Below are 26139 nucleotides of genomic sequence, written 5' to 3'. Positions count from 1 at the left end.
TAATTGCCTTCCGTGGTGGCGCATTAGTGCTGAGAGGAGCACTTGGGGGCTGATTGAGCAACAAACGAGGGAAAGGGCTAGGGTTCGACCGAATGACTCAGTTTTCTGGCCTTTTAAAGGGTTAAATGCGACGCCGTTTCAAGCCCATTTCAACGGCTCAAAAACGATGTCGTCTGGAGGAGCCCCGACCCGATCCGTTTAGCTGCCCCGATGACCCGCGAGTTTTTGCGACGAGGGTCTATTTTCAGTATCAGTCCCTCCCTGTTGCACCGTGTTTCATTTGACTCTCCTTTGTATTTCTTTTTTTTATTAATTTAGACATGTAGTTTTCACACGTTTGCAAATAGATCCGCGCTTAAACGCAACATTTAGGATCTGGTATATTGCCAGTCTTTGTCCCTAGCTGTTTTCGTGCATCGATCATTGGTCCTTTTGTTGTTATATTCTGTTTTCAAATTATCCTTCTGATTTTGGATTGATTTTAATTGAACCCTTTTTAGTTTATAACTGTTATTCTTGACTGCTTATTCATACGATTGTTTCACAGTTTCTTTTATTATGTTAATATTTTTATTTTATTTCCTATATACATATATATTATAATAAAGTTAAGTTATTTTCATACATATAATGTTTTGGTATTATTCTAACCATATATTTTAGCATATTTTTTGCCATTCTAATGTGTTTTGCATATGTGTTCTACTTAAATTATTTTCATACTTGCTTATATCAGTAAATATGTTGGATTTACTTACGTCATTTAGTCTTATACATGTTATCATCTCTACATTATTTTACATACACTTACTTTTAAATTTATATGTATATATATATGTATTGACACACTTGTTACCTTAATAGATTTTTATTTAAAATACTCTTTGCTTTATGTTTCTTTTATTCTCTTTATATATGAAATTATTTTTAAAAACTTCCTTTTTGTGATTTTAAAATTATTATTTTTAAATATTTTTTATATCATATTACTTATGTGTCCTATATATCCTATTATTTAAATATTTTGATATAAGGATATGTATGGTTTTTTAAACCAATTTAAAATTATATATATGTTATTATTAATCTCATTCTTTTATAAATTTATATGTACATTTTTCAAAATCTATTTTGGGCCTTATGTTTTGTCATGTATTTTTTGTATCATATATTTTTTTGTACCATCATATATTTTATTAACTTCTAAACGAATTTGCGTTTAAAACACTTTACATGCAACTTGACTCAAATTTCCATTTTATAATATCTATTTCAAAAAATTATATATCTATCTCTAGTTTTTCGTTATACATATGTATAAATTTGTCAACCTATATTTTATGGGTCCATTTATTCGCCTTCATTTTAAAATAGTTTTATACCATTTTACGTCTTTGATTCGCATCTTGTTTGTGTATCTAATATTAATCATGTTATTTCTCATGCATGTTATTGTTGCATTATTTATTTATTCATTGTTTCATAGTAATTATTCTCCATGCATTATTGCAATCGGATTATACTTTTAGGTTAGCTATTTTCAATTATATATAACACCCCATATCGTCGTTTTTCACGTGATTTTTGAAATGTGGTTTTATAAAATACAAATTCTTAAGATCGACTCTGTTTTTATCTCAAGTCAAATTAATACTTTTAAGCTGGTTTTATAAGTATTCATTTAAAAATTCTTTAAAATGAAGACGAGATCCGATATTTGGTAATTCGCGGAATAGTGCCCTAACGTGTTGGGTTGCAATTTCGCGTTTGCTCAAAATAATCGAATATCCCTTCAGGATTTCACTCATGACTTTTAAAAATTCTTTAAAACGAAGGCAATATTCGACGTTTGACAATTCAAGAATCATGCCCTATCATGCTGGGTTGTGATCTCTCGCTTGCTCAAAACAATCGAATATTCCTTTATATTCTCACTCATGTGTATTAAAAATACTTTAAAACGAAGACGATGTTCAATGTTGGCGATTTGAGAATCGAGCCCTATCATGCTGGGTTGCGCTTTTTCATTTGTTCAAAATAATCGAATATCTCTTTGGAATTTTACACTTATTTTCTAAGGTAAGGCGATGGTCAATGTTTGGAAATTCGAGGAATCGTACCCTACTGTGCTAGGTCTCAGTTTTTCATTGGACCAAATAGTTGGGCATCCTTTTATAATCCTCGAATTATAAACTTTCGGACATCGAAACAAGAAGATCTTGGCAACCAACTCGGGTTACTCAAATGTTATAAAACAGAACCACATTTCAAAAACTTTTTCTAATTTTAGACATAAGGACAGTATTTAATCGACTCGGTACCAATTTTGGGCGTAGTGAGGGTGCTAATCCTTCCTCATGCGTAACCGACTCCCGAACCCGTTTTCTCAAAAGTTCGTAGACCAAAACCGTTGTTTTAACAAACCAAAAAAGTTTTATTAAAATAACCTCATTTTTAGGTGATCCGACCACACCAAAACAAAAAGATCGGTGGCGACTCCATACTTCTGTTTTTCAAAAGTCGATTCCCCCGTATTTTCATTAAATTTAAAACCATAAAGTTATAAAATTTTCAAAAAAGGGATGGTTTCGACAGTTACAGTAGACGAGTTTATACAATGGCTCCATGTAAATAGCGCTAGGCAAATACAATATTGATATCTATAAATGGCCACATACGAATCATTTGGTTCGTTTCTACGAGTTTATGCCCCTTTCAAGGGTCCAATTTTGCAATTTCAAATTTCAACTAGCATCGCTAACAACCACCACCAGAAATCAGTTAGGTACACAAAGTTTCAGTCTTTAAAATAATTTAGGGGATAAATCATAAATAAATAAATAAGTGTAATTTTGGAAATTTCTTGGGGCAGGTGGATTTACTCTAAACCCAAATACTTGACCCGACAATTTTTAAAAACAAAATTAGCTTCATCTCTCCTAAATCCGATTGTTAAAAAAAAATTAAATTTCAATTTGATTGAGTCGGATTGGATCGAAATCTGTCGGTTTCAGGTTGTTTCCGGTCCTTAGTTTAACTTAGAGGTTAAACAAGTTTTCTTGCTTTCTCATTAGTTCTATTCTTGAATAGGCTTATTCATGCATCAAGAATTGAATTAAATGTTTTTAAGTGTTGGGTGCTGCTTAGCCATTTTTCGAGCGCATAAACCATGTTGCTTTACTTGGATCAAGTTTTGGTGTAATTGAAGGGCTTGAAATTTAAGATATCATTTCCTAGAGTTTTTTCCAATATACTTTTGTTTTTTTTTTTTCGTTTTTAAAAGCAATGGAAGATAATTTTAATTTAAGATTTAGGATTTTAAAACTCTTTACTAACGACTGCGAGAGGCGGGAAGACCGGTGGAGGACCAAAGCCTTGGGAATGCATGTTTTATCTGATACCTCTATATTCGTTTATTTTAAATATAATATAAAAGTTATAAACTTCAATATAATGCGTGTATAACTGCAACTTCAATCCTTCTCAAATATTTTTAATGATTGGTTTAACACTTTTTTTTTTTAAGAATTGCATTTTAATCCCTCTAAAATGTTAAAAAATTCAATTTAAATCATTTCAATACAAAAATTTCAACCCATTTCATGTTTATTAAATTATTTTAATCTATACTATTATTTTAAGTTTTTGATTAAGTTAATATCACAAATCAACCGAACACTAATTCAATTAAAAAAATTATGAAAATATCTTGTAATAATTAAAACAAATCATATTATTCAATGATACTTTTACCTTTTTATTTTAACAAAAATCAATAAAAATAAATATATACATATAATGAAATTTAAACTTACATTAATTAAATTTGTAAAACCCTATATTTATCATTAAACTAAAACTTCATTTCAATTTGTTCAATATATTTATATTTTAATATGCACAATTAATGATAACATGATAAACAATTATAAATCATTTAGTATTATTATAAATATGATGTATTTATGGGTTTTTCTTTTTTTTTCATATCGTTGTTCTAAATATTTGATTCACATAATATTTTTATATCTTGTCCAAAATTGTACAATGCTTGAGCCCAAAATCGCCAACTATCCTATAGAGTAAGCAGTTGGAGCTCTTAGTTGACCCTTTCGTGCCATGTTTCAGGTGCTGCTAATCATATCTCTCCCCAAAAAGACAAAATCTGAAAGAAGATTACACACTGCAAATATGACGAGGAAAAAACTAATAATACATCAAAATTTATATAAATATGGTTATGATAGGAAAAAAGAATATAATGCAATGCCTAAAAAAAATAAAAAGAAACGAGGATGTATGGAGACCTTTTTTTTTTCCCCAATTCTCAATTAACAAGCCAAGAAGAGTAATTTCTTGGTATTTGCTAAATCATTAACTGAACCTAAAAATTCAATGGTTTTCATATTTAAGCTAACAAACTCCATTTGCACTTCAGCTGCAACACCATCATTTTGCTGCGTTACGTAGACTAATAAGCACCTTAACACACAACATATACTAAAGATTAAAGGTAAGATAAGATGACAACAAAACTATGATAGTTTCGACTTTTCATTTTTTTTGAAGTGCTTGTGATCGATACCCGTGTCCATGGTGTGTCCAAATATGAGTGTGAGGATATGATTCTCCAACTACATGTAAATCGTGGGGAAAAAATTAACATACTTGTGTTGGATATATACTCATACTTGACCACTCAGATCTGAGTCCAAGTAACCTAACAACAAAATCTGATCAAAGGTTTTATTATTTTCAGTTTAATATGAAACTTACATGACTGGTGAGAGCAGATTCATTATTTTCCAAAACCAACACCGGCTTTCTTCCTTTTTCGAGTTTCTACCTTTTCAGGGCTGGGGAGTCCAGTCTTATTTTCATATTTCTTTTCTAATTCCTGCAGATTAGATCAGTATCATCCAACAGGTCTCAAAGAAGTTTAATCTTGAAGGTCATGGTTAGATAATATTATGATATAATTTTATTCCGAATCTTCATTTTCCTTGCAGTACCAACACCGTATCCAACATATATCAAGGCATAAGTATATGGATATAACTCCTTGACAACCCTCTAAATACATGGAAAAACTTAGAAAGAAAGAAATATAGTCAAGTGAACCTGTATCGAACACTCTCACACCAATATATAAAAGGTCATACTAAGACAAAAAAAGGTGTGAAATCTAATAGTTTATTCTTCATAACATATCTTTAGGGTAACAGAACAACCAATACAAGTGAGAAAGGACAGTCTTCAGGGTCATGCTATTTGTTCTACTCTTCATTTTACTTTTAAGTATCCGTGTCGACACATAAAACAAAAGGTATGGGATAAAACCCTTTAAAACTCCTCTAATAACATTAAAGAACAAAAGGAAGAAATGAATGTCTTTTCCAAACACAAACCCTATCAAAGACTCACGTCTAAATCCGAGTAATAATTTTTTTTATTAATATAGAAGTTTGTACTAACCTCTAACTGTTTGCGAATGCCGTCAAGAACTTCGTCAGTCATTTTGTCAAAAAACAAAATCCCCTGCAAATGCAAGAGTCAAGGAATTTAGTGATAGTTTAAAAAATAATTCAAATACAACATGAATATTCCAAAATCTTTTTAATACGAATTATTAACAGGTAAAAATTTAGAGCATACTGAAATACTTAAACATGATTATCAAACGGACACCAACTCAGTTTGGAAAGGATTAAAAGCCAATTACTTTTACAAAGTAACAAATATCAATATGAGGATGCTTTAGGCTTTTTTATTTTAATATAAAATATTTTTATAGTGGGATCTGAACCTAGTACACTATAATCTCCAGAGCTTCATTCAACCAAAGCCTTATTTGATTTTTAAATAAATTTTCTTTAAATATACTTTTACACATTAGTTTTTTCCCCACATCTAGTATATAGAAAACACCACACGAGAGGGTAAAATACAAGAACATACCATTACAACATTACCAATACAACTGCTGCTAGAACTAGGTTTTGATAGGCTTTAACTCTAGGATTTTGAGACAAGGCTTGGCTACTACAGAATTTTGGGGGTAAAGGCCGATGTACTCAGAAGTCAGGAACAAACACGAGATAGCAAGAAAGTTAATTAACAGCCTTGTCTTAGTTTATGCACATTCTTACCTTAAGAACAATATAAAACTAAACAAGATCTATCTCCTTAGACTAGCACTTGACAAATTAAGAACAATATAATCACCAATCACACAAAAGGAAGAACCTGAAGATGGTCAAATTCATGTTGAAAAACCCGTGCCGGAAGCTCTGATAAATCAATTGTAAACCTCGCACCACTAATATCTTGTGCATCAATCTTTACAGATTCTGGCCTCTGAAAGCAGAAAAAAGAAAAGAAATACGAGTAAAGGCAAGTGAGCAAAGAGACAATATTATATAGAAGTATATATGAACGGTGTTGTCAATGGTGCACGGCACACTCTAGACCCGACAAGTTTTATATTGCCCAAAGTGCAGGGTGCAAAAACAGCACTAGACTGAATGAAATATGGAGCAATACCTATGTCCGTATTTTTTCAAAGTGTGTATCTAATATAAATAATAAGGTATAATCATGATAACAAACATTAAAGAGTGGTCCATGCAATTTTTTTTCTTTTGACCAATAAATTCTCTTCCTTATGGTCTCACATCAAGTGTTTAATATTCAAATATTGAAAGGCAAAGAGTATTAAAGATTTTGCCCATTGCCTAACCAAAAACCAGACCTAGGCGCACCAGGCATGCACCTAATCAAACATACCTCTGAAAGGGTCTGAGGCACTTCTGCTGTTTGACGCTAAGGCCTTGACAATAATGCAGATGCAATGAAACAAGAGAGTAAACAGAAGCAGGTGCTGCAAGTACCTGAACATCAGCATAGATTCTTGGAAAAGATAAGCAGCCTTCATTAAACAGCACCATCTTCTTTGAATATTTCGCAACTCTCGGATTTACAAGAACAATTTCTTGCCCTTCACCTCGCTCGCCAACGGGATTAAACACCATCAGTTGGACATTAATTCCTACTTGTGGAGCTGAGAGACCAATGCCATCAGTTCTGTTACAACAAATGAAAGCCAACCAATTTTCACACTAAAATTGCATGAATTCTTTAAACACTTAAGTTTTACATTTTTTCCTACTATAAAGATCAACGCGCTAAAACACTTATACTGCCTCCACTGCAAGCCACCAAAAATGTTTGCCTGAGTGAAATAAATAAATATATGTAGGTTGAGATATATAATTATGATAAATAACTCTAAAGAGTGATGCCTTTCTTATCAGTGAATGTGTATATCTAATCAAAAAACTAAAAATAAGAAGAAAACAATTAAGTAGAATTTAAATGAGACGACTTTATTTTAAAATTTACAAAATTAAAAAAAAATGCCCGAGCGCATTGTGCTTTTGTTGCAACAGCAACGGTTGAAGGATGTAGATTTAAGTACCCTTAAACATGTATTAAGCTCCTATTTAAGGGTTTGGGATTTTAGATTTGGATTAGTCATTATTTTTGCCAATAATTACAAGTAATAGCCAAAAGAAAATAAATAAATAAATAAAAATCTTACTTGTACATAACGTCGAACATCTCATCGACAAGTTTCTTCAAATTCTCATCAAACGTGTCTATTCGTTTATTTCTCTTCCGCAATATGGGGTCCGGATACTCCACTATTTTCAGCGGCGGCTCAAACTGGAGATCCTCCGCTTCGAAATAAAACAAAACAAAATATGTAACTTTAGAAGCGTAAATTACAAAGTAAACCCGGTTCTTATCGACGCTTTACTTACCAGAATAAATTTTGTGGTCTTTGGAAGAGAAACCTCGCTTGGCTTGTGCGTGGACCGGAGTTAGAAGAGGATTGGTTTGGTTTACCGAGGAAGTGAACCCAGCAGGTGAAGTGAAAATGTTGAACCGGTGAAATAAGGCGGTGGGGTGGTGCAGAATGGGAAGGATAACGCGTGTTAGAGACGGAGAGTGGAGGTGGAGCCAACTCGCGCAAGCCATTGAACTGTGAAGATTTTCGGAAAAAGATCACTGTCGTAGAAATAAAAACCTTTTGTGTATGTTCCGAAACATTTTGGATTTTTTGCGTTTTACTCCTTCTGAATTTTCTTTTTCCTGATTTTTGTGCTTAGACATAGAGGTGATCATGGGCCGGGTCGGGCCGGGTTCGGGCAGGGCCCATACAAATTTTTAGGCCTGTATACTAGGCTCGGGCCCGGGCCCGGCCTGAAATATGGGCCTAAAATTTTGCCCAAGTCCGGCACGAAATAAAATTACTAAGCCCGAGTTAAAATTTTTTTTATTTCATTAAATAAAAAAATTTAAAAATATAGTAAATCAAATATATTTAAAAACATAAAGACAAATATTAAAATAAATAAAAATAATACTAAAACAATTCTTAAAACAATACACAAATTAATAATATAATAAAAAATGGTTACATTAAAAATTTAAAACAATTAAAAATAAAATAAAAAATATATATTAATATATAATTCGGGCCTCGTTTTTTGCCCAAGCCCATTTTTCGGGCCTATATTTTTACCCAAACCCTCCCATTTTTCGGGCGGGCCTTCGGGCTGGGCCGGGCCGCCCAGCCCATGATCAGCTCTACTTAGACATAGGTTATTGTACTATTAAAAAAAAAAGGAGTAAACTGCACCATTGGTCACTAAGCTAGGGGTAAGTTTTTATTTTGATCACTTAACTAAAAAAGTTACAACTTGATCATCAAACTATTCAAAAGTTTTCATTTGAGTCACTTGGTTGTTAAAATCAATATTATATGGTTTTCTCTATTCACATGATCTACACCAATTGAAAGCTCTCTCCCTTCTTCTCTTTTATAGTTCAATTTTTTTCATGAATCAGCTTAAGAGATCACAAATTCGTAAACCAAAATTCAAACAACTTTTTTTTTCGACACTAACCGTTAGATCGACTTGAATCTATGGTATGCTCTTCTACTTGTCAATAGGTATTGATCCACTGTACTGATCATCGAATTATCACTTGGAGCTCGCTAGCGGAACTTATTCTAAAAAAAAACACTTAACAACTTAGTGACTAAAATGAAAATTTTCGAATAGTCTAGTGACCAAAATGTAGCTTTTTTTAGTTAAGTAACTAAAACGAAAACTTCCGGTAATTTAGTGACTAATGGTGTAGTTTACCCAATAAAAAAATATGCATAATATTAATTGATAAAAATATCAACATTGTGATTAATTATCTTTAACTAGTCACTGTTTAACAAAAACAGAGATTAATCTGCTTTATTTTCTAAAGAGACTAATTTACTCAATATAAAAATTAAAAAAGGCGAGGGACAACCTTTTAATTATTTCTTTAATACTATAGTTTTGGGATTAACTTCCTAAATGCTTTTTTGTGTCAAAACGAAATTTTTAACTTCAGCTCAACAGGTTATCTATGTGACGCAGGTCTAAATTAAATGGTTTAATTTAGCGTCGATCTCTTTTATCATTAAAAAAATTCCAATTTTTTTTTTACTTTAATTTGATATTATTTTATTGTATTTATTAAAATTTCATTTTATTCTATAAAAAAATCTATATGCAAAATGAGAATAAAAGTCTCGTACAAATAAAACTTAAAAAAGCCATATATTCAAATACACTAAATGGAGAATGCAATCGAGAACTCCAATCTCATACTAGACAAAGCACTGAAAGATTAGTAAACTTAGAGCTTTGATTGCTTGAATCAGGCTTTCCCACTTGGATTGGGAGTAACGAAGAGACCACGGCTTGTTATCATAAGTGCTCTCAACAATAAAGGAAGATAGAAATTTAGTACGGCGAGTCTCTATATAGTTTCTTACTCTTGTGGCAGTAAAAACAATGACTTGAAACAATATATGCAATGAAATTTTAAACAAAATCAAATTTTCAAAATTTTAATAAACCATAAATCACAAAAAAATTAAAAAATAAAATAAAATTGAGTCACCGCATGACAAAATGATCCAAACTTTGTGCTAGTAAAAACCTCCTATTCTTAAGACTTACCCTTATGTTAGTGTTATTAGTTAACTCAAAATTAATTATTTTTCAATATAATTACGAGTGTTATCATCCATTTTACATTACTGTTATAGTTGATTAAACTACTACACCATAGCACTTTGAGAAGAAAACAACAAAATAAATTTCAAAAACTATTACAAAACATCAACGAAAAGAAATTATTAAGCTAAATTACTTAAGTGATGATTCAAAATCTAGAGCACTTTTATTTTGATCACTTAAAAAGATTTTTGTAATTTTATCATTCAATTTTTAAGCTATTTTCATTTTAGTCACCCTAACATTAAATTATTAACCGCTAATTGTACACATCAAACTATGTTCACATCATGTTTATACTTTTATTTTGGTCATCAATTTTTTTAAAGTCTTGAACTGAGTAAAAGAAATGATTAAAGTGAAAAAGTGGTAGAAACAAAAATAATACATTAAAATTTTGTCAATCTATATTTGTTTATCCCATTGTCGAAAATTCTAATTTATTTTTCAATCTAAAAATTTTAAAATTCAATGCATCAAAATCAGTTAAATAAATTGTTGGATTTTTTATCCCTTAATAATGTCAATCAATTTGTTACTATAATATTAAAATTAATTAATTTTATTAATTTAATTTTCTTCTAAATGTTAAAATTTTATTTTACTTTTTCAAATTATCCTAAATGTAATCATCTCAAATAACACATATTTGATAATTATTTACAATATTTAAATTTCTTTTGATTATATAATCTCAAATCTTCCATATTAACCTAAAAGCAAAGAAAAATCATTACAATTAATTAAATTAATTACTCATTCTTTGTTTGTGCAAAAAAAAAATCATGAAAATAATTATGGATTTTTTTTGGCATATTAATTAATTAAATTAATCGCAATAATTTTTCCTTTTCTTACTTTTAACTTAGCATGGAAGATTTAAGATTATATAATAAAAAAAATTGAGTTTCATAGAAAATTATTAAATATGTTATATTTAAGTTTATTTTAAATTGGAAACATAAAATAAAATTTTAAATTTTAGAAGGAGATCAAATTAATTGATTCCAATATTTTAGTAAAAAATCACTATCAAGGGATAAAAAAATTTAATAATTTATTTAGTTTGTTTTGATGTTTTGAAATTTAAAATTTCAATATTTAAGAAAATTTTAGAACTTTGGGCAAGTGGTAAACAAGTATAATATGACAACTTTTTAAAAAAAAAATTAGATTTATATTTTGAAATTTTTAAAATTTGAACTAAAATGATTTTTTTTGTAAATATTGAGGGTTAAATTTGTTGAAGTTTTAGAATTTTAAAAATATATATTATAGAATCAAATTGATAAAATGCGTAAACATTGAAGGGTTAAATTTGTTCTAGACCAATAAAAAAGCTCATGTAATTATTCCATCACTATCTAATGGCAACTAACAAGAGAGTGATTACAATATCTAATTTCGAAAAGTTTAGTGATTAAATCAAGAAAAAAATTAATAATTGAATGACCAAAATAAAACCAAAGGCATAGTTCGATGACTATTTTTATAGTTTACCTTAAAAAATGATTTTTTTGGGTGATCAAAATAATAGTGTAAACTTGATGTAGTCAACCATCATTAGAGATTAAACATTTGGGTAACTAAAATGAAAGTTCCCTAAAAGTTGAGTTATGAAATTGCAATTATTTCTTTTTGGCTGACCAAAATGAAAGCGCTCTAAAAATTGAATAATCAACTGGGTAGTTTACACTAATTATTAAATAAAAATATCTTTTTACTATTACCAAAAATAATTGGTTATATATATTCTATAATTATTTTTTGTTTAAAATGCCTGGGAGGTCTATGTATTATAGCAAATGAATTAAATTAGCCCATCTATTATTAAATGGATCAATTTAGTCTCTATAGCTCTTGGTTGGTGAAAAATATACCAATGACCTTTTCTTGATAGAAATGAAATGAAATAAAATTATAATTTAATTTATATCATTAAAAAGTCTGCCTTTTGGCACGTTCTCTCTGTCTGCCTCTTGGCACGGATTTTATTTGTTCTTCTATTTTTTCTTTTATTTATCAGATTATGGTATTGTTTATCTTTTATCCTTCAATATTTTGTATTGGATTGGGGTTTGTTTTATGTTGTTATGGAAGAGGAGTTAGCCAAACTAAGTTTATTGGATGATGAAGAGGAGGCATTCCAAGAGGAAGCAGCGGTGGTGGATCAGAGCTATCAGTTCTGTTTGGTGGGGCGATGTAACAGATAGTGTTTTCCATTTTCCTTCTCTATGTAATGCTATAGCAGATCTTTGGCACCTAATTGGAGGGATTTGCATTACGAATTTAGGGGACAAACGGTATCTGTTCCAATTATTTCATGATGTTGACGTCCAAAGGATAATTTCTGGTACACCGTGGTTCTTCAATAATCACTTGCTTATACTACAAAGAATTCAAAATGGAGAAAATCCATCAATTTTGGCATTAAATTTTACTGAATTTTGGGTACAAGTGCACGAATTACCTCAAAGTCTGATGACTGAAACAATGGCTAAACAATTTGGGAATTTTCTGGGTAATTTCCTCGATTATGATACTTCTATTCCAATCTTAAGCCTTATAAAATACATGAACATTCGTGTTTGTTTGGACGTATCTGCTCCGTTGAAATGTAAGAAGAAGATTCAGATTGGGAAAACCATGACTGTTTATGTTCGATTTAAATATGAAAAATTAAGTCTGTTTTGCTTTATTTACGGTAAGTTGGGGCATGGTGAAAGTTATTGTTCCTTTCGTCTTAAAATTGAGCCATCAAAAATTATTTTTTGCTGGAATTTATCACTGGGGTGATGTCGAGACGACGAAATACGATGGTGAATATGTGGTTGCATAAAGCTGATGGGTCACAGTACAGTGTTGGAAATATAGAAAGTCTCAATCAAAGCAGTATATCAAATAAGGAGAAAGATACTGGGCGGAATTTAGGGGGAGATTTTAGTAATCAAATATCAAATCCTAATTCAATTCCTTTGGGGTCAAACCAACAGTATATCATTAATGAGCAAAACAATTGGCGTAATTGGAGCAAAGGTGATTCAAATATTGATAGGTTGGTAAATGGGCCTATGGATTTGGTTTTAGAGGAGGAAAATAATCTAATATTTGCGTTGGAATGAAAGAAGCGGCAGAGATTAGTGGAGGGCCTCATAGCTCTATTGGGTGTTACGCTGAAGGAGGCTCTTTTGACTTACGGCTAGCTCTAGCGAGCAGAGCAACCGAGCACAATGAAAATTTTAAGCTAGAACGTTCGTGGTTTGGGGAGATCACGAACTGTTAAAAGGCTCAAGAACAAATTAAGAGTCGTTAATCCCTGAATTTTGTTTCTTACAGAAACAAAATTAAGTCCTAAAAGGATGGAAATGGTGAGGTTGAAGTGTGAGTTTGAGAATGGAAATGAGATTAGGGCAGTAGGATCGAAATGAGGGTTATCTTTGGGATTGAAAGGGAATTCTTTGGTGAGCCTCAAGAGTTTCTCCTCGTTTTATATTGATTTTGAGGTTCATGATAATGAATGCGGTGAAATTTGGCGGTTAACAGGGTTCTATGGGAATCCGGATGATAAGAGTAGAAGTGCTTCTTGGGATTTGCTTAGACAGCTGAGTCACGACCAAACGATCCATTGGGTTGTGTTGAGGGATTTCAATGAGATTATAAATTCTTTTAAAAAAAAAGGTGGCTGCCTTAAACCAGAAAGTCAGATGAATGATTTTCGAATGACATTGGAGGATTGCAGTCTCAATGATTTAGGTTTTGTTGGGCGGTGGTTCACGTGGGAAAGAAAAAGGTTTTTAGCTGCAAATATACAGGAGAGACTGGATCGTGAGGTTGCTACTTGAACTGGGTGAATCTTTTTCCAAGCTATCAGTTAGAACATTTGAGTAATTCCTTTTTTGATCATTGTCCTATTCTTTTGGACACCATGCGATTGAAATGGAACGATCAATGTAGTCTTGATAAACTGTTTCAGTTTAAAGCCAAGTGGTGTTTAGAAAATTCTTTCGAGAAGATGATTAAAAGATGCTGGGCTGATTTTTCAAGAAGTGTTCTGGGAAAACTTGAGAGATTAAGCCACCAGATGCAGCTATGGAGTAAATCTAAAATTAGAGCGGAAAAGATAAATTGTGTGGCTCTTGAAGACAGACTGAGTTGTCTTTATAATTAGGAACTTTCTGATGAAATTTTAGCTGAAATAATGGACGTTCAATTGGATCTTAATTTGGAGGCTGATAAAGAAGAATTTTTTTGGGAGCAAATAACTTGTGTTAACTGGCTGAAGAATGGAGATTGGAATACCAGCTATTTTCATAAAATAGCTATTCAACGTCAGTTTCGTGGTCGGATTTCTGAGTTAGAATATGAGAATGGTAGAAAGCTTTCTTCGACTGAGGAGATGTTAAGGCTTGCTTCGGATTATTTTAGTAATATTTTTTCGGCTTCTAATATGGGCTCGAATGAGCATTTATTTGGGTTAGTGGAGAAAAGAGTCACTGATAGCATGAATGATGCTTTGCTTAAACAGTTTACTGAAGATGATATTACCTATACTGTTAAGATTATGGCGCCTCTGAAAACCCCCGGCGCTGATAGTTTTCCCGCAATATTTTTCCAAAGGTACTGGCATATCATTGGGCCTGAAATTTCCCTTTATTGTTTATCTATTCTGAATGGTGAATCTGAAATAGGAGATATTAATAAAACACACATCGTTTTGATTCCTAAGGTTGAAAAACAAAAAAATGTGTCACATTTTAGACCCATAAGTCTGTGTAACGTAGTTTACAAAATTATTGCGAAAGTCTTGGTGATTCGTATGAGTACAATTTTGGGAAACTGTATTAATGAAGCTCGGAGCTTTTATCCCAGGAAGGCTTATTTTGGATAATGTGCTAATTGCTTATGAGCTCTTTCATTCTCTCAAAATGAAGAATGGCAAAAAAGGAAATTTTGTACTAAAACTCAATATGAGTAAAGCGTATGATCGTGTTGAGATTTTTTGGCAGGGATAATAAAGCATTTGGGGTTTCATGATGATTGGATTGTTTTCATCATGAGATGTGCTTGTTTTGTGTCCTACTCTGTGAGCCTTAACGGGTCCAATAGTGATTGGTTCTCACCTTCAAGGGTTTAAGACAGAGAGACCTTCTCAGTCCCTATCTTTTTTTAATTTGTGCAGAGGGTTTTTCTACACTTATTAAGGAAGCCAAACAAAAAGGTTTGATAAAGGGTGCTCCTATTGGTAGGGAAAGGTTCTCAATTAATCATTTTTTTTACCGATGATTGCATTCTTTTCGGTGATGCCTCGTGTGAGGGAGCTAGAGTGGTTCATGATGTTATTCGAGAGTATGAGATGGTTTCGAGGTAGCGAGTAAATTTTGACAAATCCCTTATTTATTTTAGAGCTAACTGGCCTCTAGTTTCAAAGAAGACATAGTCAATTTGTTAGGAGTTTGGGTGGCTTCAAATCCTGAGAAATATTTAGGCTTGCCCATGATGGTTGATCGAAAAAAATATGGGTTTTTGCTAATTTTGCTGATCAGTTCAGAAAACGTGTTGAAGCGTAGAGTTTGCACTATTTATCAATAGGTAAAAATGAGGTATTTATTAAGTCGGTTTATCCCAGCCTAATTGTCTTTTAGCTAAAATGTTAAAAGCCTATTATTATCCTTTTTCAGATATACTTTCAACAAAAATTGGACCTTACCCTTCATTTACCTGGAGAAGTATTTGCAGCGCTCGAGAGTTAATCGCGGATAGGAATTTGTGGTGTGTTGATAACGGCATTCGTATCAACATATGGAATGATTCTTGGTTGCTTGGAATAGAGAACAATAGAATATCAGTTCAGAGGATTATGCCTAATTGGACGACTGTGAATCAATTGATTGAGTATGAGCCCAATACTTGGAATAAAGAGCTGGTTCTTAATATAGTTAATGCAGCTACAGCAGTGCGTATTTTCTCCATTCCTATATCTAGGGGTGGTTCGGAAGACATGATGGTTTGGAAATATGAAGGCTCGGGGGAATATACAATGAAAAGTGGGTATCGAGTTCTTTCTACGGAGCACCTATAGAATACTACAGTCACTTTCCCTAATATTGATTACTACAATGAATTTTACAAATCATTATGGACTATGCACATTCTAGCAAAAATCAAAATACACATATGGAGGCTGTTTGATAATTTTTTGTCTCATTTCTGCAATCTGACACGTAGAAATTTGAGTGTTGAAATTGTCTCTCCCTTGTGCAAGAAAGATCCGGAGGATGCTGATCATCTGATGTGGTCTTGTGGTATTATACAGCGTATATGGGCATCATTAAACATTACGATTCTGTCAATTGAAGCTTTGACGTGTTGCAAGAATCGTTTCGCTAACACTTTTTCTGCAGCAGAAGAACAGCAAAAACATTTCATTACACTTTCCATATGGGGTCTATGGTATCGAAGGAATAAACTGTTACATGAAGGTGTAAAATTCTCTTTACAGGAATTGTTGGGGTTTATTCGAGGATATGATCAAGATCTTAGACTTAATCAAGTGAACCTTAGTCCGTCTTGTAGTTCCATGGCAAAAGAACTTTGGAGACCCTCAGATGCTGGTGTTATTAAGTTAAACTTTGATGCGGCTTTTCAAAGTGAAGCTAGACTCGCTATAATAGTAGTTTTAGCCAGAGACTCAGAAGGGGAAGTTTTAGCCAGAGACTCAGAAGGGGAAATTGTAGGGGCAGAAACTTATCTTTTTGAGGATGTTGTTGATGCCTTTGTGGCAGAAGCAAGGGTATGCAAAAGGGCATTACTTTTGGCGGGTGCGATGGGTTTCCGGCGTCTGATTGTGGAAGGTGATTCCCTGACAATTATCAAGAGTATCAAGAAAAAAGAGGAAGATAAATCGGTCCTCAGGTCGATTACACAACATTTTAGCACTCTGAAAATATATTTTGATGAAGTCACATACCTATTTGTACCTTGAATGGTTAATGGAGCGGCTTACACTTTAGCATTGGAAGGACAGAGAAGATAGTTTTTTGGGGTTTGGGTTGATGGAATGCCTAATTCTGTAAAGATGATGGCGATGAAGGATTGTCTGGCTTGGAACCAGAGTCATCATGGTTCCCTTTGATTTGCTTTGAAAGAGGAGAAGGTTCGCTGAATCTCCAGTTTTGGATTCAAAGCATTCGTTTTTGTTCTTTTACCAGTCTTGATTTTTTTCTCAGAAGGCGAATAAAGTTGTTTGGCTGATATTTGGCTTGTAGAGAGCTGCTATTTTGTTGGCTTAGGGTGGTTTTTCTTCTTTTTTATGGTCTTGGTAGTTTTTAGGTGCGTTTTGTGGTTTTCCCTGCTTTGTCAATTGTATTTATTTTATTTGCTTGCTCCGTCTTTTCATGTTGCTGCTTTGCTGTTTATTTGTTTGTTTTGTCTTTTCATGTTGTTGTTTTGCTAAGTTTTCTCAGCTTTTATTAGCCTTGAGCCATGTGATAATAAATATCAGTCAGTTTACTAAAAAAAATCAAATAAATCTAAATTATAACTAAGTTAACATTTACTGTATTAAAAATGTAATGAAAATTAATATTCTTTTAATTGTAGACTGATTCTAAATAATAAAAAAATCATTTATAAAACCATTAAATTTATTAAATAATAAATAATAATTTTTAAACAATATATATTAACTCTATTATAATTTAGACTTATTTAATAAAAAATAATTAATTTGATCTAGTCTATAATTATTTCAACCCGCTAAATGTTTTAATTTAACAAGTCAAATAAAATTTAAAAAAAAAAGAAAAGTGAATAATATATTCAAATATTTGAATTTAAGTCTAGTATTTACAAATAAAATAAATTCAAATGATGGGTATAAAAATTTAATACTTTTTAGAAAGTATTCAAGTCCAAAAAATTATGCTAATCAGTAAAATCCATGTCTAAGTAAAAGGAAAGATGCCTACAACATCGGAATATACACGTTACTTATGAAGAGTAGAAATCACCTGCGCCATTTCCCTCCCTCAATATACACGTTACATACAAATATTTTATTAAGTGAATGTTCATATCTAAATAAATTTTCATATACTTTAAATTCTAATAGTCATTAGAATTTGATCTCTACCTTCATTTATATTTCTTATACCTATAAATATAGACTTGAGAGAAGTATTGTAAATATTTCGATTGATCAATAAAATACGCTATCTCTTTGCTCTCCCATTTTCTTTGTTCTTTACTTTTTGTCTTTTTATTTTATAACACTATGACATTAAATCAAACTAATAACTTTTTTTATTGATTAAATTTTCTTTCCAAACTTGAATAAAAATATTAAATTCGAAAAATATTTTTTTTGAATAATCTCATTATAGGTTTGGATTATATTTGTTCTTTTTAACACAATGCTTAAAATTACTCATATCCCCTTCCCAACCCATAAATAGAAGGATAATGCACTTCAACACACTCGAACCCACATCTTCCTATATTGGCAACAATATCCATATTAATCGAAATAAAACTCAATCGATAATTCGAAAAGTAAATTTAAAAGAACAAGGTTGGTATAAAAATGAATTAAGATTTGCTTCAAATCTTTTTTTAATTAAATAATATTTATATTATGGAATTAATATATAAAAAATTAATATTATATTAAAATATAAATATGAGTTAGAAAATTAGAAGTGTAATAGATAGTGTTGCTAATTTTATTTTGGTATTGATCAGTATGTTCCATTCCAATTCTAAATCAAATTCATAGAGTTTATGTCTTGTTTAGAGGTGTGCATGGCCAGGTTACCCGGCCCGGCTCGAAGGCCCACCGGAAATGTGAGAGGGTTTGGGCAAAAATATAGGCCCGAAAAATGGGCTTAGACAGAAAATAAGGCCCGTTTAAAAAAAGGGCCAGGCCTAGGGTAAGATATTTTTAGCCTGGGCTCGGCCCGAATTCACTAAAGGACAAAAAATCTGCATATTTTTTTTATTTTTGAATGTTATTTTCTGGTTGTTTTCTCAATATTTTACTACCATTTTACTATTATGTTGCTATTATTTTGTTGTTATTGTTTGGATATTGTATAAAATTTATTTTATTGTTAATTTTATTGTTATTTTAAAGACATTTGTTAATTTTTTTTATTATTTTAGAAGCATTTGCTTGTTAAGTTGCATTTATCTTAGTGTTATTTAAGTGTACATATTTTTCAAAATTTATTTTTAATTTGTTGGGAAATATTTATTTTGATATTTTTAGTATTTTTGATGTATTATATATATTTAAAAATAAAAAATAATATAAAAATTAATACGAGCGGGCCGGGCCGAGCCCGAGTTTTAGTATTTTTATCCGGGTCGGGTTTGGACAAAATTTTAGGCCTATTTTTTGGGCCCAGCCCCGCCCGAGCCCAATAAATGGGCATATTTTTTAGTTGAGCCTGACCCGAACTCAGCCCAGCCCGGCCCATGAACACTTTTAGTTTTGTTTCGACTCAAATTTCAATGTGTTTCATGTTGGAATTGCTTTGGTTTGTGGGGTTATTCCCACCTTTTGTTGCGCTCCACTTTCACACTTTTGTATGTATGATTATGAGATCTGTAATGGAGTGGTTTTTTATGGAGAATCACCACTATAAATACCAACTAGCATAAGATTTTTAGACACAAAAACAAAAAAAAAACAATTCTATTTCAAAGATAAGAAATTATATATACCATCTAATGAGATTTTCGAGTGTTTAAAAGACTTTGGCAGTTTTTAGTTTTTAGTACGAATAAGTTCAATGTTCTTGTCGACGGTTTAACGTGCTCGATAATGGTGTTATAGCATTTAAATTTAGGCATTTGGTTTAGGCAATAACTGGAGGTATTTATGTTCGATATTTTTTGCTGCTCTATATTATAAACCGTTATTTATACTAACATTTGATATCCGAGCTAAGTTTTATCTCTGCCTTGTCCAGTTTTAAAATTTTGTAAAATTCTCAAAATAACGATGCTATGTTTTTTTTAAAATTATTTTTAAACATTTTTTGAAAATTTTTATTCTAAACTTTTGTGCAAAATCATTGGATTTTATTAAAGTGAAATTTCTAAAATTTCTAAAATTAATTATGTTATAAATAATTTAGTGAAAAATTTTAGAAATTTGTCATTATTAGTTACATACATTTTTTTAGGTGCATAAAAATATTAGACTTATTTAGCAGTAAAACTTTAGAATATATATCTAGAGATCCAAATAATTTTATTTGATTAGAAAATTAGCCTCAACAACTTTAATTAAATGAAATTATTTATTGTCGTAAAGATCTTATAAGGTTTATAGACAATAGATGTTACATAATGACTTAGCAACAATCTTGAATAAAGTTTAAGGTTTAATATCTAGTTAAGTGATTTTCTTAATTTTATTTAGTTAAATACTAGTCATAGCATCTTTGGTTAAATAAAATTATTAAAGTTAAAAATCAGATGCAAAGAGTATATGTATTATATTTCATTGCATAATAGATAATATTATTAGATGACTTTTTATAGTTTCCCACAGGAGTTATAAAAATGAATCTAATAAATTTTTTTATCAAAAAGGATAGTAAATAATTCTATTATAAACTGGATCCAATTGAATTAAAAATTTAGCCCACAGGCATTATTATGACACTAGATTCATTATTTAAATAATTTGCATTGGTAAATTATGATTTATGTTTGTCTCAAATTTTTGTTAAGCATGTATGTTCATTTATTTTGCAGTTCTACAACCTGTGAATATGTATGATAATAAAGTAGATATCCCTAAATTAACTAGTGAGAACTTTAGTTTTGAAAGGAGAGTATTCTTCTCCAATTGGGGTGCTTGGATATTGACTATGCCATAAGGAAATCCAAGCCACATATTACTTAAACCAATACTCAGGTTGATATTGTTCTGTATGAAAAATAGGAGCGATCTAATTGCTTAAATATCATGTTCATAAAGAGTAAGGTTCCCGCTAATGTTCGTGACTCAATTGAGCATTATGAGAATGTCCAAAAATTATTAACAACTATTGAAAAATAGTTCAAAACTTCTTAAAAGTCATTAACCAACACCCTAATCATGAAGTTCACATCAATGAAGCTCACTACCGTGAAAGGTGCACGTGATCACATCAACAAGATGAGAGATTTAACAGCTCAACTGAGAGCACTTGAGGTTGAAATGTTTGAATCTTTTTTGGTGCACTTTTTATTGAATACTCTTCCACCTCAGTATAGGTCATTTAAGATATCTTATAACACATATAAGGATAAGTGGTCTTTTGATGAGCTTTTAACCATGTGTGATCAAGAAGATGCTAGACTCATACTAGAGATACTAATGGTTACTCAAAGAAAGAAGACGACCCAAGCCAAGTAAAAGGGGAAGGCCAAAATGTAACCCCAAGTTGACATAAAGAAATAGTCCAAGTGTTTTTTTCTATAAAAAGAAGGTACACTTAAAGAAGGACTATGTCAAGTTTAAGAGCTAGCTTGAAAAGAAAATTACATCAATATCATTTGTTTTCTTTGAGTCAAATATGGTTGATGTTAGTTATAACACATGATGAATTGATTTTAGTTCTACAATCCATATCTTCAATTCCTTACAAGGATTAAGAAACTTGAAGGAACTAGTAGAAGCTGGGTGACACATTTATTTAGGAAATAAGATGGAGTCGCATGTAGAAGCAATTAGAATATGCAAATTAGTGCTTAAGAGTGATTTTGTTTTAATTTTAGAAAAGACTTTTTATACTCCCAATTTTTTATAGAAATTTAATTTCTATTTCAAGACTTACACACTTTGGGTATTGTTTTAGTTTTTAAAACATTGGTTTCAGTTTATTTTATAAATTTGAGCTTGTTGGAAATGGTGTTTTATCTGATGGTCTTTATTCTCTTAATTTGTAAAATAATGCCACTCACAATGTTATGCACATTCAAACTAGTATTAAACCTTGTGTTATAAATGAAGATTCTTCTATTTTATGGCAACAGAGTTTAGGACACATCTCCATTGAAAAGATTAAGATATTAATAATGATGGGGTACTCAATACTTTAGATTTTATTGATTTCAATACTTGTAAAGATTGCATTAAGGCAAGAAACTAACAAATCAAAGAAAGGTGCCAAGAGGAGTTCGACCATACTGGAAACCATCCATTCTAATAAATGTTTCTCAAATATGGATGTGTAATTTTAGAAATACTTCATCACTTTCATAGACGATTACTCACTATAGATGTATCTTTACATGCTTCATCATAAGAGCGAAACATTAAAAGCCTTTAAAGTTTTCAAGGTTGAAGTAGAGAAACAACGTGGTAAGCAAATCAAGATTATGAGAATCGATAGAGGTGGTGAATATTATGGTAGATACAATAAGGATGGACAAACACCTGGTCCATTTACGAAGTTTCTTCAAGATAACGGTATAGTTGGCCAGTATACCATTTGTAACATCCCTTACCCGAGTTCGAGGCCGGGACTGGTCTCGAGGCATTACCATACTTAACCACATGCATATAATCATTTTCGAGTCACCAAGACGTAATCAAATTTAAAACTTTTCTGACCTTGTTTAAAACTCTTTAATGTTGGCCTACAAGGCCTCAAACTCTCATTGGAAACCATTCGGGACGAACTCGGGTCCTTAAACTAAATTAATAAAAATGAACCTTGAAACAGGGCACATGCCTGTGTAGAAGCGTAGCACGCCTGTGTGTTAATTATAACACGGCCGTGCTGATGGCCCGTATGACACACACGGCCTAAGCCTCTAAGGACACGCCCGTGTCCCACGCCCGTGTGAATTAAATTCTAGATTCGAACCTACAAGGGTTTTCACACGGCTTGATACACGCCCGTGTCCATGGCCCGTGTCCCTTACACGGGAATAACACGCCCGTGTCTAAAAACCTGGACATTCTGTTTCTGACGTCAACAATTCTTAAGGGTCACACAGCCAAGGCACACGCCCGTGTGCTAGGCCATGTCCTTCACATGGCTGAGACATATGGCCGTGTCTCTGCCCGTGTGTTTAGTATCATGCATACTAACTTGCAAATTTTACATGCAGGGGACACACGGCCGGATCACACGCCCGTGGGGCATACTGTGTGTCACACACAGTCTAGACACACGTCCGTGTGTCTAGCTGTATGGGCAAAAATAAGGCTATCTTCCAAGCTTCTTTCCCACTCTTACTCATATAACCTACACAAACCAATCAAAACTAATACAAGAATGATCCGGGCCAATTAGTACAATTTATTAGTTAAAGTCTCCCCTATTTTAGGGTTTGGCTACTCTGACCCCTATGTATTACGAATCAGATATCTCTCTGTACAGAGTTTCAATGACTATACCGTTTGTTTATCATAAAACTAGACTCAATAAGGATTTCATACATGTAAGGTAAAACTCCTAATTGTTTTTGTACAATTTATGGTGAATTTTTAAAGTTAGAAAAGGGGATTTAAAGATCGCTTTGACCCTGTTCCACCAAAACTTAAATATCTCATAAAATATAACTCATTTACCTGTTTCATTTCTTCCATATGAAAATAGACTCATCAAGCTTCAATTCCATAACTTATTCATCATTTAATTCCATTTCTACTATTTTTAGTGATTTTTCAAATTCACATCACTGTTGTTGTCTGATTCTATTTTGTGGCAAATTTTACCTTTCCAAGGATTTTCATGGTTTAGTTAAGACATAAAGCACTCATGTTATCATATATAAACTTGATTAGCCATTCCAATAGCTAATCATTCTCAAAAATTTCCATTCCATCCATGGGCCATATCGTAAGATTATACATACAAAATGATTGGAATGCTATACATGCCATATTTCCAAAAATTACAAGTCATTTTACCGCGATTGTCCAGTGATAGTATGAGCGTGCCTCCGACCGTCCCGATCTCCAAATTGACTTGTCAAAACTACAAAGAATGAAAAGGAGGGAGTAAGCATAGATGCTTAGTAAGTCCACATGCAAATAACAAATAACTTCACAAAGCAATTATACCAACCAACATTAGCATAATATCACCAAAACATATATCACATTTCTATTCATCATTCATCATCTTACCATATTATTGTTGTCGTATCAAGTCTCAACCCGAAGGTTAAGTACATACCTGTCCAAAGTGCCCATTCCACAACACTTGCCAATACGTCTCTTGCATCTTGAGTATTCTTCCATTTCATTAGAATTTTACCCGTTGAACATATCGAAATATAACTCGGATACATGGAAAGTTTGCACATAAGTGCCACATATGTAGCCAAGCTACCATGTAACTCGACCATAAGCGAACTCGGAATCAACTCAACGAGCTTGGGCGTTCGCATCCATAAGTGAACTCAGACTCAACTCAACGAGCTCGGACATTCGCATCCATAAGTGAACTCGAACTCGACTCAACGAGCTCGGATGCCCAAATATCCTAATCTATTCCTAAGGTTCAATAAGATGTTCCTCGTTCGTACTCCTTTACCATTCTCCTTGGAATACTAATGACGATACTTCGGTAGTCTTTCACATTTTTCACATAATTCATAAAATTTTTGCATGTTGTCCAACAATGACCACAAAGCATAGAATTGCATGATAACAATCATAATATCTTATAAATAGCATTAAATGATTTAAAATAACGGTTATATTACAATATTTACATATCAACTTACCTCGATACAAAATGAGAATAGTCAAGCCTATTCTTCGTAAACTTTATTTTTCCCCCGATCTCGATAACTAAAACAGCCACAATAGACAACATTTTTCATATGCAATACACTCATCCATGAAAATAACATCTTTTATGTATATATAACAAAAGGAATATTAGCCCTCATTCAAGGCTTTATACCAAATAAAGGGTTTTAGTCCAAGCCAACACATTTGGCCAATTCTCAGTAACACAAAACATTAAAACCTAAGCCCTATACATGCCATTCTCAAAACAAGAAATCTAACTATACCAAGTGCTTCGGCTGATAGTGTGATCGTTGGCTCCGACGTCCGTTGGTTCTCAAGCTATTTAGGCGACACTATAAGAAAATGGAAAGGAAATGGGGTAAGCATAAAGCTTAGCAAGTTGCATGAAAATAAACATCAACTAATTATCATAGAACAATATGCTCATAACCTTTTCTAGTTTGTTCATGAATACCATAAATGGATATAAGCACAAGTTACTCATCACTGTCCAATACAATTCATATGGCATATATTGAACCCACTTTTCATACATTTCAAATAGGTACCTGTATCATTCACCACATTGTCATAAATTTTCTCATTTCGATATAAATTATAAATCTTTCGATGAACCATTTAGAATATTACCGGATACTCAATAGCCCTAGACATGGGATCAAATGCCGATGCCATGTCCCAGACATGGTCTTACACTGGCTAGCATATTAAAGTCGATGTCGTGTCCCAGATAGGTTTTACACTGACTTTCATATATCAAGTCCGATGCCATGTCCCAGACAGGTCTTACACTAGCTCTCATTTATTGGTGTCAATGCCATGTCCTAGACAGGTCTTACACTGACACCAAACAAGGTGACGCTATGTCCTAGACAGGTCTTACACTAGCTTGTATATCTCGAGGCCGATACATGTCCCAGACATGTCTTACACTAACTCTCGTCTCAATATCGATACATGTCCCAGACATGTCTTACACTAGCCCACATACCACCCAATGTCATGGTATGGATATCCAAGTCTATTTCAAATGTTCAACCGGAATTCCTTACTACATTAATTTCTCAACATGCATTCTCATTATTCACAATTATAACAATTCATGCAATATTGATTCAATCATACATTATAACAATATAGTTGCATTATTGACAAACAACTTACCTCAGTATACAAAAGTAAGCGGCTAGTTAAATTACTCTACTAGTTTGGTTTTCCCCCGGTCTAGGTCCGGATTCT

General features: G+C 32.1%; 1 protein-coding gene across 3 annotated transcripts; it reads right to left on the bottom strand.

Moving 5' to 3' along the window:
* Positions 1-3919: 3919 nt before the first annotated feature.
* LOC107897571 (peptide deformylase 1B, chloroplastic/mitochondrial) lies at positions 3920-8132 on the bottom strand. 3 transcript variants are annotated; one of them, XR_005903419.1, is made up of 8 exons: positions 7824-8132; positions 7601-7739; positions 6891-7083; positions 6247-6357; positions 5476-5538; positions 4777-4897; positions 4586-4634; positions 4111-4482 (listed from the first exon to the last, which is right to left on the bottom strand). XR_005903419.1 is itself a non-coding variant. In XM_016823065.2 (7 exons), exons 1-6 carry the CDS (start codon positions 8038-8040, stop codon positions 4799-4801), a joined length of 822 nt encoding a protein of 273 aa, XP_016678554.1. In that variant the 5' UTR covers positions 8041-8132; the 3' UTR covers positions 3920-4165; positions 4777-4798. The 3 variants fall into 3 exon arrangements, 2 of the variants coding, with proteins under 2 accessions (XP_016678554.1, XP_016678555.1); XM_016823065.2 differs by lacking the exon at positions 4586-4634 and having other exon boundaries at positions 3920-4165; XM_016823066.2 differs by lacking the exons at positions 4586-4634; positions 4777-4897 and having other exon boundaries at positions 3920-4183.
* Positions 8133-26139: the final 18007 nt, after the last annotated feature.

Source organism: Gossypium hirsutum, chromosome A10 (genome assembly GCF_007990345.1).
Source record: "Gossypium hirsutum isolate 1008001.06 chromosome A10, Gossypium_hirsutum_v2.1, whole genome shotgun sequence".
NCBI lineage: Eukaryota > Viridiplantae > Streptophyta > Magnoliopsida > Malvales > Malvaceae > Gossypium > Gossypium hirsutum.
This window is presented reverse-complemented; position numbering and strand designations above follow the sequence as displayed.